We start from the raw sequence: 14,211 nt of genomic DNA, 5'->3' as shown, positions 1-14,211 counted from the left end.
CCGGAAACATCCTGCCAAATATTTTTGAATCTCAAAGATTTTGATTCTAAGTGGTGGGTCTACCTCCTTCTGCTCCAATGGCCATTTCTTGGACTGATATTCAAGTTCCCAGTTCCTGTCTGACTCTAGCATAAATTTCCAAAGGGAAGGATTCCATAAAGAACTCTGACCAATAAGAACCCTTCCCATTCCCATACACAGTACTGTGCGTAATTTCCACTCTGTCCCCATAAGAGCTGGCTAAAATCAGTATGTACCTAGGATCAGGAACTCCTAAGGCCTAAGAAGAAAAACTTGTCACACTGACATGGAGACCATGAGTCACAAAAGGAAATCTTGATGGAGGACTTCCACAGGTTAAGATTTGGGCAGACACTGTGTAGGTGTCTTGGCTGCTGCTTACCCAAAGTGAGACAGAGGAACTGAAGAAACTCATTTTCCTCTGTTCACCATCCACTCTCTGCCCTCTTGCCTTGGATTTATCTATCCACCACATCAATTTCAGACCCTCTCCTCTCATCTTTACAAAATGAAATTTCATATTTTTCCTAGGTGGAAGCCATTATCTACTGCTGGACCGGGTATCTCAGATTCTTCAAGATCATGGTCATAATGTCAGTATGCTTCTTTATGGAGAAGAATTTTTAATCCCAGGTATGTTTTTTTGTTTTGTTTTTTTGTTTGTTTTTTTGTTTTTGTAATCATTGAATTCTTCTATCCCAGAGAGACAATGTCTTCTATATAGCTCTGCTTAGCATAAAATCTGTTTGAATCTAGCTATATTGAATTAAGGGGAAAAATGTGTGGGCGTATGTTTATGTTACCTGCTGGATATCATATTAGGATCTGTAGACCTGGCCTTCACATGCCATAACTCCATGTTTTACCCCCTCAGCTAGGTGTCACTTCATTTAGGCAAAACTCTACATATCATTATTGATCATTTTGATAACTACTACTCTGTGGTGTGACTTTAATTGTGTTGAACAGAAGTGTTCAGCCATATTTATAGTTTCTGTTATGTAAGGAGAGCTGCTCTTCCTGTTTCAGAGGTTACTTTCTTCTCCTGTTATGAGACCTGAACTTTAAGAAAGCTTTTTAAAAGGATCTCTTTTAATCATGTCCTAGGATCAGAATCTATCAGTGAGATGACCCTATATTCTTGAGGCGTCACTGGCAGCCCATGACTTGTGCATAGTGATGTCAGAAGTTCTCGAGTCCTTGGGGTAAATACCCAGCAGTGCAATTGCTGAGTCATAGGGTAGCTCTATTTTTAACTTCTTGAGGAACCTCCATACTGTTTTCTAGAGTGGCTGCACCAGCTTGCATTCCCACCAACAACGTAAGAGGGTTTCCCTTTCTCCACATCCTTGCCAACATTTGTTGTTCCCTGTCTTAATTTTAGCCATTCTAACTGATGTAAGGTGTTATACACAACTACTGAATCAATGAATATTATATCAGAAACTAATGATGTATTATATTTTGGCTAATTGAATTTAAATTTAAAAAAATCCAAAAAGTTTGTAGCTAAGATGAAGCTCATCAATCTTGTCAAGTCTTCTCGGTTGACAGATAAGGACACAGAGAACTCAAAAGTTTTGTTCAAGTCCACACAGCAGGTTAATAATAGAGTGGGTGGATCTGGAACTTTAAGCTCTGGGTTTCTCATTCAGAATTGCTGAAGCTTTAATTAAAAAAAACATCCTAGGGGCGCCTGGGTGGCTCAGTTGGTTGGGCAACTGCCTTAGGCTCAGGTCGTGATCCTGGAGTCCTGGGATTGAGCCCTGCATCGGGCTCCCTGCTCAGCGGGGAGTCTGCTTCTCCCTCTGATCCTCCCCCATCTCATGCTCTCTCTCTGTCTCATTCTCTCTCTCAAATAAATAAATAAAATCTTAAAAAAAAAACCATCCAAAATTAATCACTTTTGATGAAAAACAAGTCTGAGCAATTATGAAATTCTGAAGATGAACTTCAGGCTCTGTTGCTGTTCAATCAACCTCTAGATCAGGTTCACACTAGATATCCTTTCTGTACACATTCCTTTGTATCTGCCTTATCAGTCTGATTATGTATTTGCTTTGACTGCCAGCCATGGTAATTGTAGTCCATCATCATTTCATTTGGTGGTTCCCAGGGATTGAGGAACTGCTGAAAGCTTGAGACCCTCTACCACTTTAACACACATACCCACACTCAAACTACAAACCATCCAGGGTATCCATGGATTCCCTTAGTTTTATTCTTGGTTCCAAGTTTTAATAGTCCAGAATTTCTTGCAATATTTACCATTCACTGGGAATTTCTGAGGTTTTGAAATGGATTATTTATTTTTCTCTTCAGCAGTAGACTTTGGTAGAGGTCTGCAAATAAGGAAACATGTGATTGGATTATTTTTGTTGACCTGATTCAACATTTAGTATCGAAACTTTTAAACCTGTATTAAATATCTCTTGGATAATCTCCTTAGGGTTTTTATTTACAACTTTAATGAATAAATGACTTCAGAAATACTGTAACCTCAGTTTCTAATACTGAGTTGTAAGATTATTTCAATAAGTAATTGAAATCACAGGTATAAGATGCCACCCTTAGCAGACTTAAATGTCTGCAGTTCTGACTCTTCCTTTTCCTAAGAGAGCTTTCTCTACCTCTCCGTCTACCAGGTAGACATTCTCCAAGTGACAGGTCTTCTTTGTTTTGGGGGATCTGTGCAGTTACATCATTGATTCAGAGGCTTGCCTACAAACACTGAAGTAAAGTTTTGCCTAGAGGTACATTATTGGGACTAGATAGTTTTACCCCTTTCAGCCAGTTAGTTCTGCTTTTGTTGGGTATGGAGGTAGGAGAGCAAATCAGCAGCTACATTAGGAAGCCCTTGTGTTGGAATTCAGGCTTTGATTGGACTCATGGGCTCCTCAGATAATCTATCAAGTAGTGCTCACCTGAGCCCTAGGAGTTAAAAAACCCCGTATCTTAGTCTGCTGTTATCAGGGTGAGGTCAATTTCTTTCTTTCTCTCCTTTTTTAAAGAAGAAATTTATTTATTTATTTGAGAGAGAGAGAGTGAGAGAGAGCGAGTGAAGGGGAGATGCAGAGGGGGAGGGAGAGAATCCCAACCTGACTCTGCTGAGCATGGAGCTGATGCCTGGCTTCATCTTCAGGAATCTGAGATCATGACCTGAGCCGAAACCAACAGTTGGACGCTTAACCAACTGAGACACCCAGGTGATCCCAGGTCAAATCTTTTTGCTGGGGTTTATAGAGTTTAATAAATTACAACCACCTTTCCCTCTGAATTTTAGAACCTATTGAGAGAAGGTTACAGGACTTAGATCAAAATGCACCTTTATCTAGCTGATCAGGGAGCTTTCCTTTAGATCTTCATTAACTGTCAAGGCTGAGTAGTGGCTTGAAAAGAGGCTCTGTATAACCTCTGGGTTTTGTTCTGTTTATTCTTTATGGTGCCTTGGGTAGTTTCCTCCCATGTTTGCATTGACTATTCTCAGGAAGACCCCAACCCCAGAGCTTTCTCTCCCTGTAGCTCTCTTGTGGTATTCTGGTATTCTGCCCTGTGAATTCTAGCTGCCATGTCCTCCCCCAAATCTGAATTGCTCCCTCAGGGAGATGGCCAGACCACATCTGGGTTTCTCCTCCATGAGCTGTATCCTGGACGTTTTCTCCAGCCATCCATGAATGTTGTGTGCTACCTAGGGTGCAATGTCTAAAAACCATTTTAACATGTATTTGGTCTGGTTTTATTTAGTTGTTTAAAGCAGGAATTTCAATATGGTCCTGTGGCCTTCTTGTGCCACAGACTGAAGTTCCTTATCTTCATTATTTAAATCTTCGTATTTAAGTAATATTGGCATATAATAAACTGCATATATTTAAAATATACATGTTGATATATTTGGACATATACATATGCTGATATATATATATACATATATGTATACACACACACACACACGTGTGTGTGTATACCTGTGAAACCATCAACATAATCAAGATAACAAATATATTTGTTCCTCCACCAGAAGATTTCTAATGTCCTTTTGCAATCTCTCCTCCAGGCCCTCCCACCTTTCTATTCCCCACTGCCAGTCAATCCTTAATGTGTCACCATGTGTTAGAGTGTATCACGTAGATTTTATATAAATGAGATCACAATCATGTACCATTATTTTGGTTTACTATGCTCAGCAAAAAATATATATTTTTGAATTTTTAAAATTTATTTTTCTTTTAAAGTTTTTATTCATTTGAGAGAGCGAGAGCTCATATATAAGAGAGAGAGAGCACAAGGTGGGGGAGGGACTGAGGAAGAGGGAGAGAGGGAAAAGTAGGCTCCCTGCTGAGCAGGGAGCCAGATGTGGGGCTCCATTCCAGGACCCTGGGATGATGGACCTGAGCCAAAGACTGATGTTTAACTGACTGAGCATTCCAGGGGTCCATCAGCAAAAAATATTTTGAGTTTCCTATATAGCGTGTATATGCATAGTTCATTCCCTTTTATTGCTGAATAGTGTTCAGTGCATGAATTACCACAATGTGTTTATTTATTTGCTTGTTGATGGGCATTAGGATTGTCTCCTGTAAAAAAAAAAAAAAAAGGATTGTCTCCTGTTTTGAGCTATTACAAATAAACCTGCTCTGAAGAGTTGTGTACAAGCTTTTGTATGAATATGTACTATCTTTTCTCCAAATTAATTGGTAGGAGTACAGTGGCTGAACCATAGTTTCAGTATATGTTTAAGTTTTTAAGAAATGGCCACACACTTTCCCAGGAGGCTGTAACATTCTGCATTCTCACCAGAAGTGACTGCAAGTTCCATGCACACCACATCCTTGTCAATACTTGGTGTGGTTAGTCTTTTTACTTTTAGCCATTGTTGTGTGGGTATATTTCATGGTGGTTTTTATATGCATTTCCTTTATTACTAATGATGCTACGCATTTTTTTATGTGCTTATTTGTCAACCATATATCTTCACAGATGAAGTGTTTCCCAAATTTTGCCCATTTTTAAATTGGGCCATTTTTTTCTTATTCTAGAGTCTTCAGAGTTCTTGACATATATTTTGGATATAAGTATTTTATCAAGTATAAATCTGCAAATATTTTTTCCCAGTCCATGACTTATCTTTTCACTCTTACCAGTGTCTTTTGAAGAGCACAATTTTTAATTTGTTGAAGTGTCATTTCATGCTTTTGCTACATGTATTAGTAAGAATATATGATTTTTTTTTTACTTATTTTGTCAAAATAATGAATGGCACTAATTGATTTTCAAATGTTAAACTAAACTTGTATTGTGGGAACAATACCAATTGGTCAAAGTGTATTTTCACTTTTATGTAATTTTAGACGTAGTTTGCTTAAATATTTTTTAAAAGATTTTTTTGAGAAAGAGCAAGAGTGAGAGATAATAAGTGGAGCGGGGTGGTGGCAGAGGGAGAGGGAGAGAGAAGAAGACTCCCCACTGAGAAGGAAGTCTGATGCAGGGCTGGATCCCAGGACCCTGAGATCATGACCTGAGCTGAAGGCAGACGCTTAACTGACTGAGCCATCCAGGAGCCCCGAGTTTGCTTAAATTTTGGTTTAAAATTTTATTTCTGTGTCCACATGGGCCATCATTATGTGATTTTCTTTTCTTTTCTTTTCTTTTCTTCTTTTTCTTTTCTGGCAATGTTAAACAGTGCAATACTTTCCTGATAGAATAATTAGGTAGTGTTCCTTTTTCAATTTTCCGGAAGAGTTTGGTTAGAATTAGTACTGTTTCTTCCTAAATTGTTTTAGCTACTCCGAGAGACAGTCTCCACCCACCCCAAAGTTAGGTTTGGATGTTGAGGCTTATGGCCTTTTATACACACAAAGAGGTTATAAAATGGTTTATTAGGGGCACCTGGCTGGCTCATTCAACAGCTCGACTCTCCATCTGAGCTTTGTGGGTTCCAGCCCCACTTTGGGTGTAGAGATTACTTCAAAATAAAATCTTTAAAAAAACCCACAATGGTTTATTAATAATATAATCACACTTCACGGAGAGAGTAAAGCAAGTCTCAATCTGGTCCAAACATACACTGAGAGAGCAGGAAAAGGAGGATGCATTTGGGCTTTTATGGTGGTCAGTCTTGGGACTGACCATTTCCCTTCATGTTTGACTGATGCCCATAACGTTCTGTGTTTCATTTATTTCAGTTTGAACCTGTTATAAGTAAGTCATTATGGCATTTTATGAGACCTGCTGCCTGAGGCTGGTGAGGGAGTTGAATGTTTCACTGAATGTCTTGTTTAAAAGACTAGTGTTTGCATGTAGAGAAGGCAATCAGTGCCTTGGTCATGATCAGTAATGTCTGAAAATCTGTAGACGATAAGGAGTCTTGCTTGAGGCTGTGTATTGTGCCTTTGGTGTGTGGAGACACATGTGTAACCTTCATTTATATTTTGGATATCTATATGGCAAGAGATTCTGTGCTCTTTACCCAAATGGAACAACCTCTCCTCTTTACAGGTCTCTTTGGAATGTCTTTTTCTTCTTTAAGTGAACTTTGGTAGTTTCTGTCTGTCTAAGAATTTGTCCATATCATCCATTGTCTAATTGATTGCCATCTAAAGTTCATAGAATTCTCCTATAGTCCTTTTCATTTCGGTGTGGTCATTAGTGGTGTTCCTTCTTTCCTTTCTGGTCCTAATAATTTGTATCTTTCTTGTTTGTGAATTTTCTTGATCTGTTTCAAAGTTTCAAAGAACTGGCTCTGCTTTCATTGATTCCTGTTGGTTTTCTATTTCCAATTTTATTAGTTTCCCTCTAATCTTTGTTAATTCTACCTTCTGTTTTAGGTTTAGTGCACTTTCTTCCCCAGTATCTTAAGGTGGCAGAATAGGTTATTGATTTGGTAACTTCCTTTTTAATATAGGCATTGAAAGCTGTAAATTTCCTTTTTAACTCCTTCTGTTGGCACATCACATAAGCTTTGGTATGTTGTATACTCATTTTTATTTGTCTCTATGTATTTTATGATTTCCCTTGTGATTTCTTTTTGATACATGAGTTATTTAAAAGGATGTTGTTTAATTTCCATAATTTGTGAATTTTCCGGTTTTCTGTCTGTTGTTGATTTCTAACTTTATCCTGGAGTGGTCAGATAGCCTGTGGTAAGTATGTTTTAACATCTATTGAGACTTATTTGTGGCTGAACAATGGACTCTGCTGAAAAATGTCCCAGGTACCCTTGGAAGAATGTGTATGCTGTTGTTTGGTAGAGTGTTTTATATATGTCTGCTACATCTAGTGGATCAATGTGTGTAAGTCTTCTATTTCCTTAATGATCTTCTTTCTGGTTTTCTATCCATTATTGAGAGTGGATGTTGAAATTTCCAGTGATTACATGGAAGTGTCTGTTTCTCTCTCTATTCTGCCGCTTTTGCTTTAGCTATTTTGATGGTCTCTCATTAGGTGCATATGAATTTATAATAGTTATATCTTCTTGCCATATTGAGTCTTTATTAGTATATAATGTCCTTTGTCTCTTGCAATCTTATTTGATTTAAAATCGATTATGTTTGGCATTTGCTCATCTACTTCTGCTTTCTTTTGCTTATTCCTTGCTTGGAATATCTTTTCCCATCATTTGCCTTTCTGTCTGTGTCATTGGATCTAAAGTGAGTCTCTTGTAGACAGTATATATAGTTGGATCATATTTTTCTTTGTGTGTGTGTTTGTGAGCTTCTTATTTTTGTATTTATTTTTTAATACATTTCGTTATTTTGGAGTAATTGTAAATTTACAGAAAAGTTACAAAGATAGTACAGGAAGCTCCCATACACCCCACACCCTCTTTCCCCATTGTTAACCCATTTTATTTTTAATTTTTTAAAGTATTACTTTTTATTGAAGTACAGCTGATACACAATGTTACATTAGTTTCAGCTGTGAGACATAGTGATTTTCCAACTGTACATGTTATGATGTGCTCACCACAAGTGTAGCTTCCATCTGTCACCATACAAGGCTATTACAATTGGTTCTTGTATTTTTATCCATTGTGCCAATATCTGTCTTTTCACTGGAGAATTTAATCCATGTACATTGAATGTAATTACTGAGAAGGAGAAACTTAAGTGTGTCCTTTTGCTATTTTTAAATGTCTTATAGCTTTTTGTCCCTTACTTTCTGTATTACTGTTTCTTTTATGCTTAGTTGATTCTTTGTTATGAAATGTTTAAGTTCCTTTGTCATTTTCTTTTGTGTATATTCTATAACAATTTTTTTATGTGTGTTACCATGGGGATTTAATTTAACATGATAAATATATGTCACTCACATTTTAATTTTTACCAGTTTAATAACATTCAAAAATTCTCTTCCTATAATGTTTGGCTCATTCCAACCCTCTTGAATTGTTGATATCACAAAATTACATTTTTTTACATTGTATGCCCCCAATCATAAACTATCATTAATTTAAATGCATTAATATATTAAATTGCAGAGAAAACTTGATTGGAGTTACAGTTTATCTAAGACTTGTTTTTAAACGAATACTTGGCTTTTAAAAATGTACTAGTTTCAATAGAGCTACCATACGATCCAGCAATTGCACTACCAGTATTTACCCCAAAGATACAAATGTAGGGATCTGAAGGGGTATGTGCACCCCAATGTTTATAGCAGCAATGTCCACAATAGCCAAACTGTGGAAAGAGCCAAGATGTCCATCGACAGATGAATGGATAAAGAAGATGTGGTATATATATACAATGGAATATTATGCAGCCATCAAAAGGAATGAGATCTTGCCATTTGCAATGACGTGGATGGAACTGGAGAGTGTTACGCTGAACGAAATAAGTCAATCAGAGAAAGACATGTATCATATGATGTCACTGATATGAAGAATTCTTAATCTCAGGAAACAAACTGAGGGTTGCTGGAGTGGTGGGGGGTGGGAGGGATGGGGTGGCTGGGTGATAGACATTGGGGAGGGTATGTGCTATCGTGAGTGCTGTGAATTGTACAAAACTGTTGAATCACAGATCTGTACCTCTGAAACAAATAATGCAATATATGTTAAGAAAAAAAAAAGAAGATAGCAGGAGGGGAAGAATGAAGGGGGGAAATCGGAGGGGGAGACGAACCCTGAGAGATGATGGACTCTGAAAAACAAACTGAGGGTTCTAGAGGGGAGGGGGGTGGGAGGATGGGTTAGCCTGGTGATAGGTATTAGAGAGGGCACATTCTGCATGGAGCACTGAACATGCACAAACAATGAATCATGGAACACTACATAAAAAACTAATGATGTAATGTATGGTGATTAACATAACAATAAAAAATTTTTAAAAATGTACTAGTTTCATAAATCACGTAGAAACCACAAGTGCAGTTAGAAAGCATTGCTATTTTGATGAAGTCCCAATAGTTCATTTTTGCCTTTGCTTCCCTTGCCTTTGGCAATGTTTCTAGGAAGAAGTTGCTGCGGCTGAGGTCGAAGAGGTTGCTGCCTGTGTTCTTCTTTAGGATTTTGATGGACTCCTGTCTCACATTTAGGTCTTTTAACCATTTTGAGTCTATTTTTGTGTGTGGTGTAAGGAAATGGTCCAGTTTCATTCTTCTGCATGTAGCTGTCCAATTTTCCCAACACCATTTGTTGAAATGACTGTCTTTTTTCCATTGGACATTCTTTCCTGCTTTGTCGAAGATTAGTTGACCATAGAGTTGAGGGTCTATTTCTGGGATCTCTATTCTGTTCCATTGATCTATGTGTCTGTTTTTGTGCCAGTACCATACTGTCTTGATGATTACAGCTTTGTAATAGAGCTTGAAGTTTGGAATTGTGATGCCACCAGCTTTGCTTTTCTTTTTCAACATTCCTCTGGCTATTCGGGGTCTTTTCTGGTTCCATACAAATTTTAGGATTATTTGTTCCATTTCTTTGAAAAAAGTGGATGGTATTTTGATAGGGATTGCATTAAATGTGTAGATTGCTCTAGGTAGCATAAAGAAACAGTCAACAAAACCAAAAGACAACCGACAGAATGGGAGAAGGTATTTGCAAATGACATATCAGATAAAGGGCTAGTATCCAAAATCTATAAAGAACTTATCAAACTCAATACCCAAAGAACAAATAATCCAATCAAGAAATGGGCAGAAGACATGAACAGACATTTTTCCAAAGAAGACATCCAAATGGCCAACAGACACATGAAAAAGTGCTCAATATCGCTCGGCATCAGGGAAATCCAAATCAAAACCTTAATGAGATACCACCTCACACTAGTCAGAATGGCTAAAATAACAAGTCAGGAAACAACAGATGTTGGCGGGGATGTGGAGAAAGGGGAACCCTCCTACACTGTTGGTGGGAATGCAAGCTGGTGCAACCGCTCTGGAAAACAATATGGAGGTTCCTCAAAAAGTTGAAAATAGAGCTACCATATGATCCAGCAATTGCACTACTGGGTATTTACCCCAAAGATACAAGTGTAGTGATCCGAAGGGGTATGTGCACCCTGATATTTATAGCAGCAATGTCCACAATAGCCAAACTATGGAAAGAGCCAAGGTGTCCATTGACAGATGAATGGATAAAGAAGTTGTGGTGTATATATATACAATGGAATATTATGCAGCCATCAAAAGGAATGAGATCTTGCCATTTGCAATGATGTGGCTAGAACTGGAGGGTATTATGCTGAGCGAAATAAGTCAATCAGAGAAAGACGTGTATCATATGATGTCACTGATATGAGGAATTCTTAATCTCAGGAAACAAACTGAGGGTTGCTGGAGTGGTGGGGGTGGGAGGGATGGGGTGGCTGGGTGATAGACATTGGGGAGGGTATGCGCTATGGTGAGCATGGTGAATTGTGTAAGACTGTTGAATCACAAACCTGTACCTCCGAAACAAATAATGCATTATATATTAAAAAAAGAGAAGATAGTAGGAAAGGTAAAATGAAGGGGGGGAATTGGAGGGGGAGATGAACCATGAGAGACTATGGACTCTGGGAAACAAACTGAGGGTTCTAGAGGGGAGGGGGTGGGGGGATGGGTTAGCCTGGTGATGGGTATTAAAGAGGGCACATATTGAATGGAGCACTGGGTGTTATATGCAAACAATGAATCATGGAACACTATATCAAAAACTAATGATGTAATGTATGGTGATTAACATAACATAATAAAATTAAAAAAATAGGTTAAGCACTATAAAATAAAAAAATATTTACATTCAAAAAAAAAAAGAAAGCATTACTATTATACTAGCTTTATAATTTCATATGCATTTACCTCTATTAAAATCTTTATTTTTCGTGCTCGCTTCAGCAGCACATATACTAAAATCTTTATTTTTCCATACACCTTTGAGTTACTATCTGGTATCCTTTCATTTTTTCTGAAGAGCTCCTTTGAATATTTCTGTCAGTATAGGTCTAGTGGTAACGACCTACCTTAGCTTTTGTTTATCTGGGAATGTCTTAATTTTGCCCTCACTTTTGAAATACAGTGTTGCCAGACATAGAATTTTTTGTTGCTCTTTTTTTTTCTTTTAGCATTTTGAATATATTAACCCACTGCCTTCTGGCCTCCAAAATTTCTGATTAGAAATCTATTGATCATCTCATTGACAATCACTTGTATGTGATAAGTCACTTTTGTCTTAATGCTTTTAATATTCTCTCTTTATCTTTCTAAAGTTTGATTATAATGTGTGTGTTTGAGTTCATTTTCCTTGGAGTTTGTTGAGCTTCCTGGATGTTTATATTCATATCTTTCATTCAGTTTGGGAGGCTTTCATTCAGCCATTATTATGTAAAATATTCTATCTCTTTATTTCTGTCTTCTCCTTCTGAGCATCCACACTGCAAATGTTTTCCCTTAGGCTGTGTTCTCTTTTATTTAGTGTTTTAACTTTCTGTTCCTCACACTTGATAATTTCCATTGTCTTATCTTCAGGTTCACAGATTATTTCTTCTGCTTGCTCAAATCTGCCTTGGAATCCCTCTAGTGAAATTTTCATTTCATTTATTGCATTTTTCAGTTTTAAATTTTATTTTTGGCTTCTTCTGGATTTTCTGTGCCTTTATTGACATTTCTATTTTGCATACACTTTTTCCTTGACCTTCTCTACATCTTCCTTTAGTTCTCTGAGAATCTTTATGGCAGTTATTTTAAAGTCATCATCTAGTATATCTGCCATCAGTTCTTTCTTAGGGACAGTTTGTTGATTTATTATTTTCCTCTGAATAGGCCTCAGTTTCCTGTTGTTTGGTGCGTCTTGAGTTGTTTTTTTTTTTTTAAAGATTTTATTTATTTATTTGACAGAGAGAGGGACAGCGAGAGCAGGAACACAAGCAGGGGGAGTGGGAGAGGGAGAAGCAGGCTTCCCGCTGAGCAGGGAGCCCGATGTGGGACTCAATCCCAGGACCCTGGGATCATGACCTGAGCGGAAGGCAGACGCTTAATGACTGAGCCACCCAGGTGCCCAATGCCTTGAGTTTTTTGTTGAACACTAACCATTTGAATTTAACAATGTGTTAAATCTAGAGATGAGACTCTCCTCCTTTCTCCAGGGTTTGCAGATCTTTTAAAATTAATTTTGTTTCTTGTTTTTATTTTGTGATTGTTTTAAGCTGCCTTTGGGTGAGGATCAATGTGAGGTGTAAATTTTGGTCTCTTAGGTCTTTTCTGAATCTTTTCCTGGACATGAGTAGACACTTTCTAAATTCATCATATATGTAGTTTTTGTCCAATGTCCTAGCCCTTAATGTTTGTCTCCCATAATAGGAAAAACAGAAAAATCAGGGAGAAAAAAAGGACATCAGTCTTTTAAGACCCTTGGAAGTCCATTCAGCCAGAATGGAATGTGCTTAAAAAAAAAAAAAAGAAGATGATGCAAAAACATTGCTGCCTACTCTTTGTCTGCATCTCTGTGATCAGAAGCAGCAATCCACAGTCAGAGCACAGATATCTGAGATTTGAAGGTCCTTTTTAACCCATTCTGGCTTCTGAAACCTATGGGCAAGCTGCTTTACAAACACATGTTCAGCTGCCTGCCATGAAATGTATGCGGAAGATGGGTAGCTGGTACTGTGATAGAGCCGAAATAACTGAAATTAACTAAACTTATCCGCACTTTACACTTAAGGCCTTCCCTGGAAGTTGACTGCAAGGTTCCAAAATAGATATTTTAGACAGATTCTGCCAGTCAATTGTTATCTAGGTGGGGAGACAGATTCTGCCAGTCAATTGTTATCTAGGTGGGGAGACAGATTCCTGGTGCTCTACCATCTTCTCAGAATCTTCACTACTACACTTTTGACTTATCTTTTGCTTTTAGAATATATATATATATATATATATATATATATATATATATATATATATATGTAGTTAAATATGTGTGTGTGTGTATAAAAGAAAACTTTCACCAGTTTCTGTTTAAATGTGTGTCCAGGAAAGCTTCTTATACTCTCATGCTGGAAGCGGAACCCCAGTAGTTGTTTCTTGATGGTGTCAGGGATGGAAAGACCTTCAACCAACAAATAATTCTTCCCAGGAATTCAACTGAGGTGCCATGGCTTGTGCTTTGTGTAGGGCAGCAACACATCCCTCTTGTGAGCTCCTGTGTGAATGTTTGTGTCCTGAATGAGTGTGCTCAATGAATCTCTGCAAAAGAAGTTTGTCCTCAATGCAGTGTCAAACATGTATTTCTGGAGAAAGTTGAAGGTGGTTAAGATCTTGCCGGCAAAGCTTGTGAGCAAGACTGTTGAGGTAGTCCATGAGAAGCCAGTTACAAGTGATTTGTATCCTGCCAAGACAAAGGTGAAGAGAAACTGCAGCTGAGAGCTTGTTGAAATAAGAATTGAACAGAACATATTACCAAATCTATGCATGTAAAGTATCTATTAGTACTTAGATATAGTCAGCAATTTCAGTAACATTGGAAATGGGGGGGTGCTTAATATGATGTGTCATGGCACAATAACGTTATAGTAATCCACTGCAAGGCATCATTACTTCTTTCCTGGTTTAAGAATAGTCTAACCTAGGCCATTAAGTGGAAAGCCAGTGGAGATAATCACTCCTTTGCTTAATAGATTGTTTAAAATGGGATTTAATCCTTAAAGGCACTGTTTATGGGTTGTATTAACAGTTTTAATATGTTGGGCAGATTCAAAGGGTCCCTTTCTGTCAAGC

At 37.7% G+C, this 14,211-nt stretch overlaps 1 protein-coding gene across 1 annotated transcript in view; it reads left to right on the top strand.

The window, feature by feature from the left end:
- LOC118006355 (UDP-glucuronosyltransferase 3A2-like) overlaps nucleotides 1–14,211 on the top strand; it is a 31,104-nt gene that overhangs the window by 2,190 nt on the left and 14,703 nt on the right. Inside the window, exons 2-3 of the mRNA XM_034998977.1 lie at nucleotides 553–654; nucleotides 2,350–2,355. Of these exons, the coding sequence (XP_034854868.1) occupies nucleotides 553–654; nucleotides 2,350–2,355 (108 nt within the window). The remainder of the gene's footprint in view (nucleotides 1–552; nucleotides 655–2,349; nucleotides 2,356–14,211) is intronic.

Source organism: Mirounga leonina, unplaced genomic scaffold (genome assembly GCF_011800145.1).
Source record: "Mirounga leonina isolate KUSES-001 unplaced genomic scaffold, KU_Mleo_1.0 Mir_96, whole genome shotgun sequence".
NCBI lineage: Eukaryota > Metazoa > Chordata > Mammalia > Carnivora > Phocidae > Mirounga > Mirounga leonina.
Note: the sequence above shows the minus strand (reverse complement) of the source record. Positions and strands in the feature narration are given on the sequence as shown.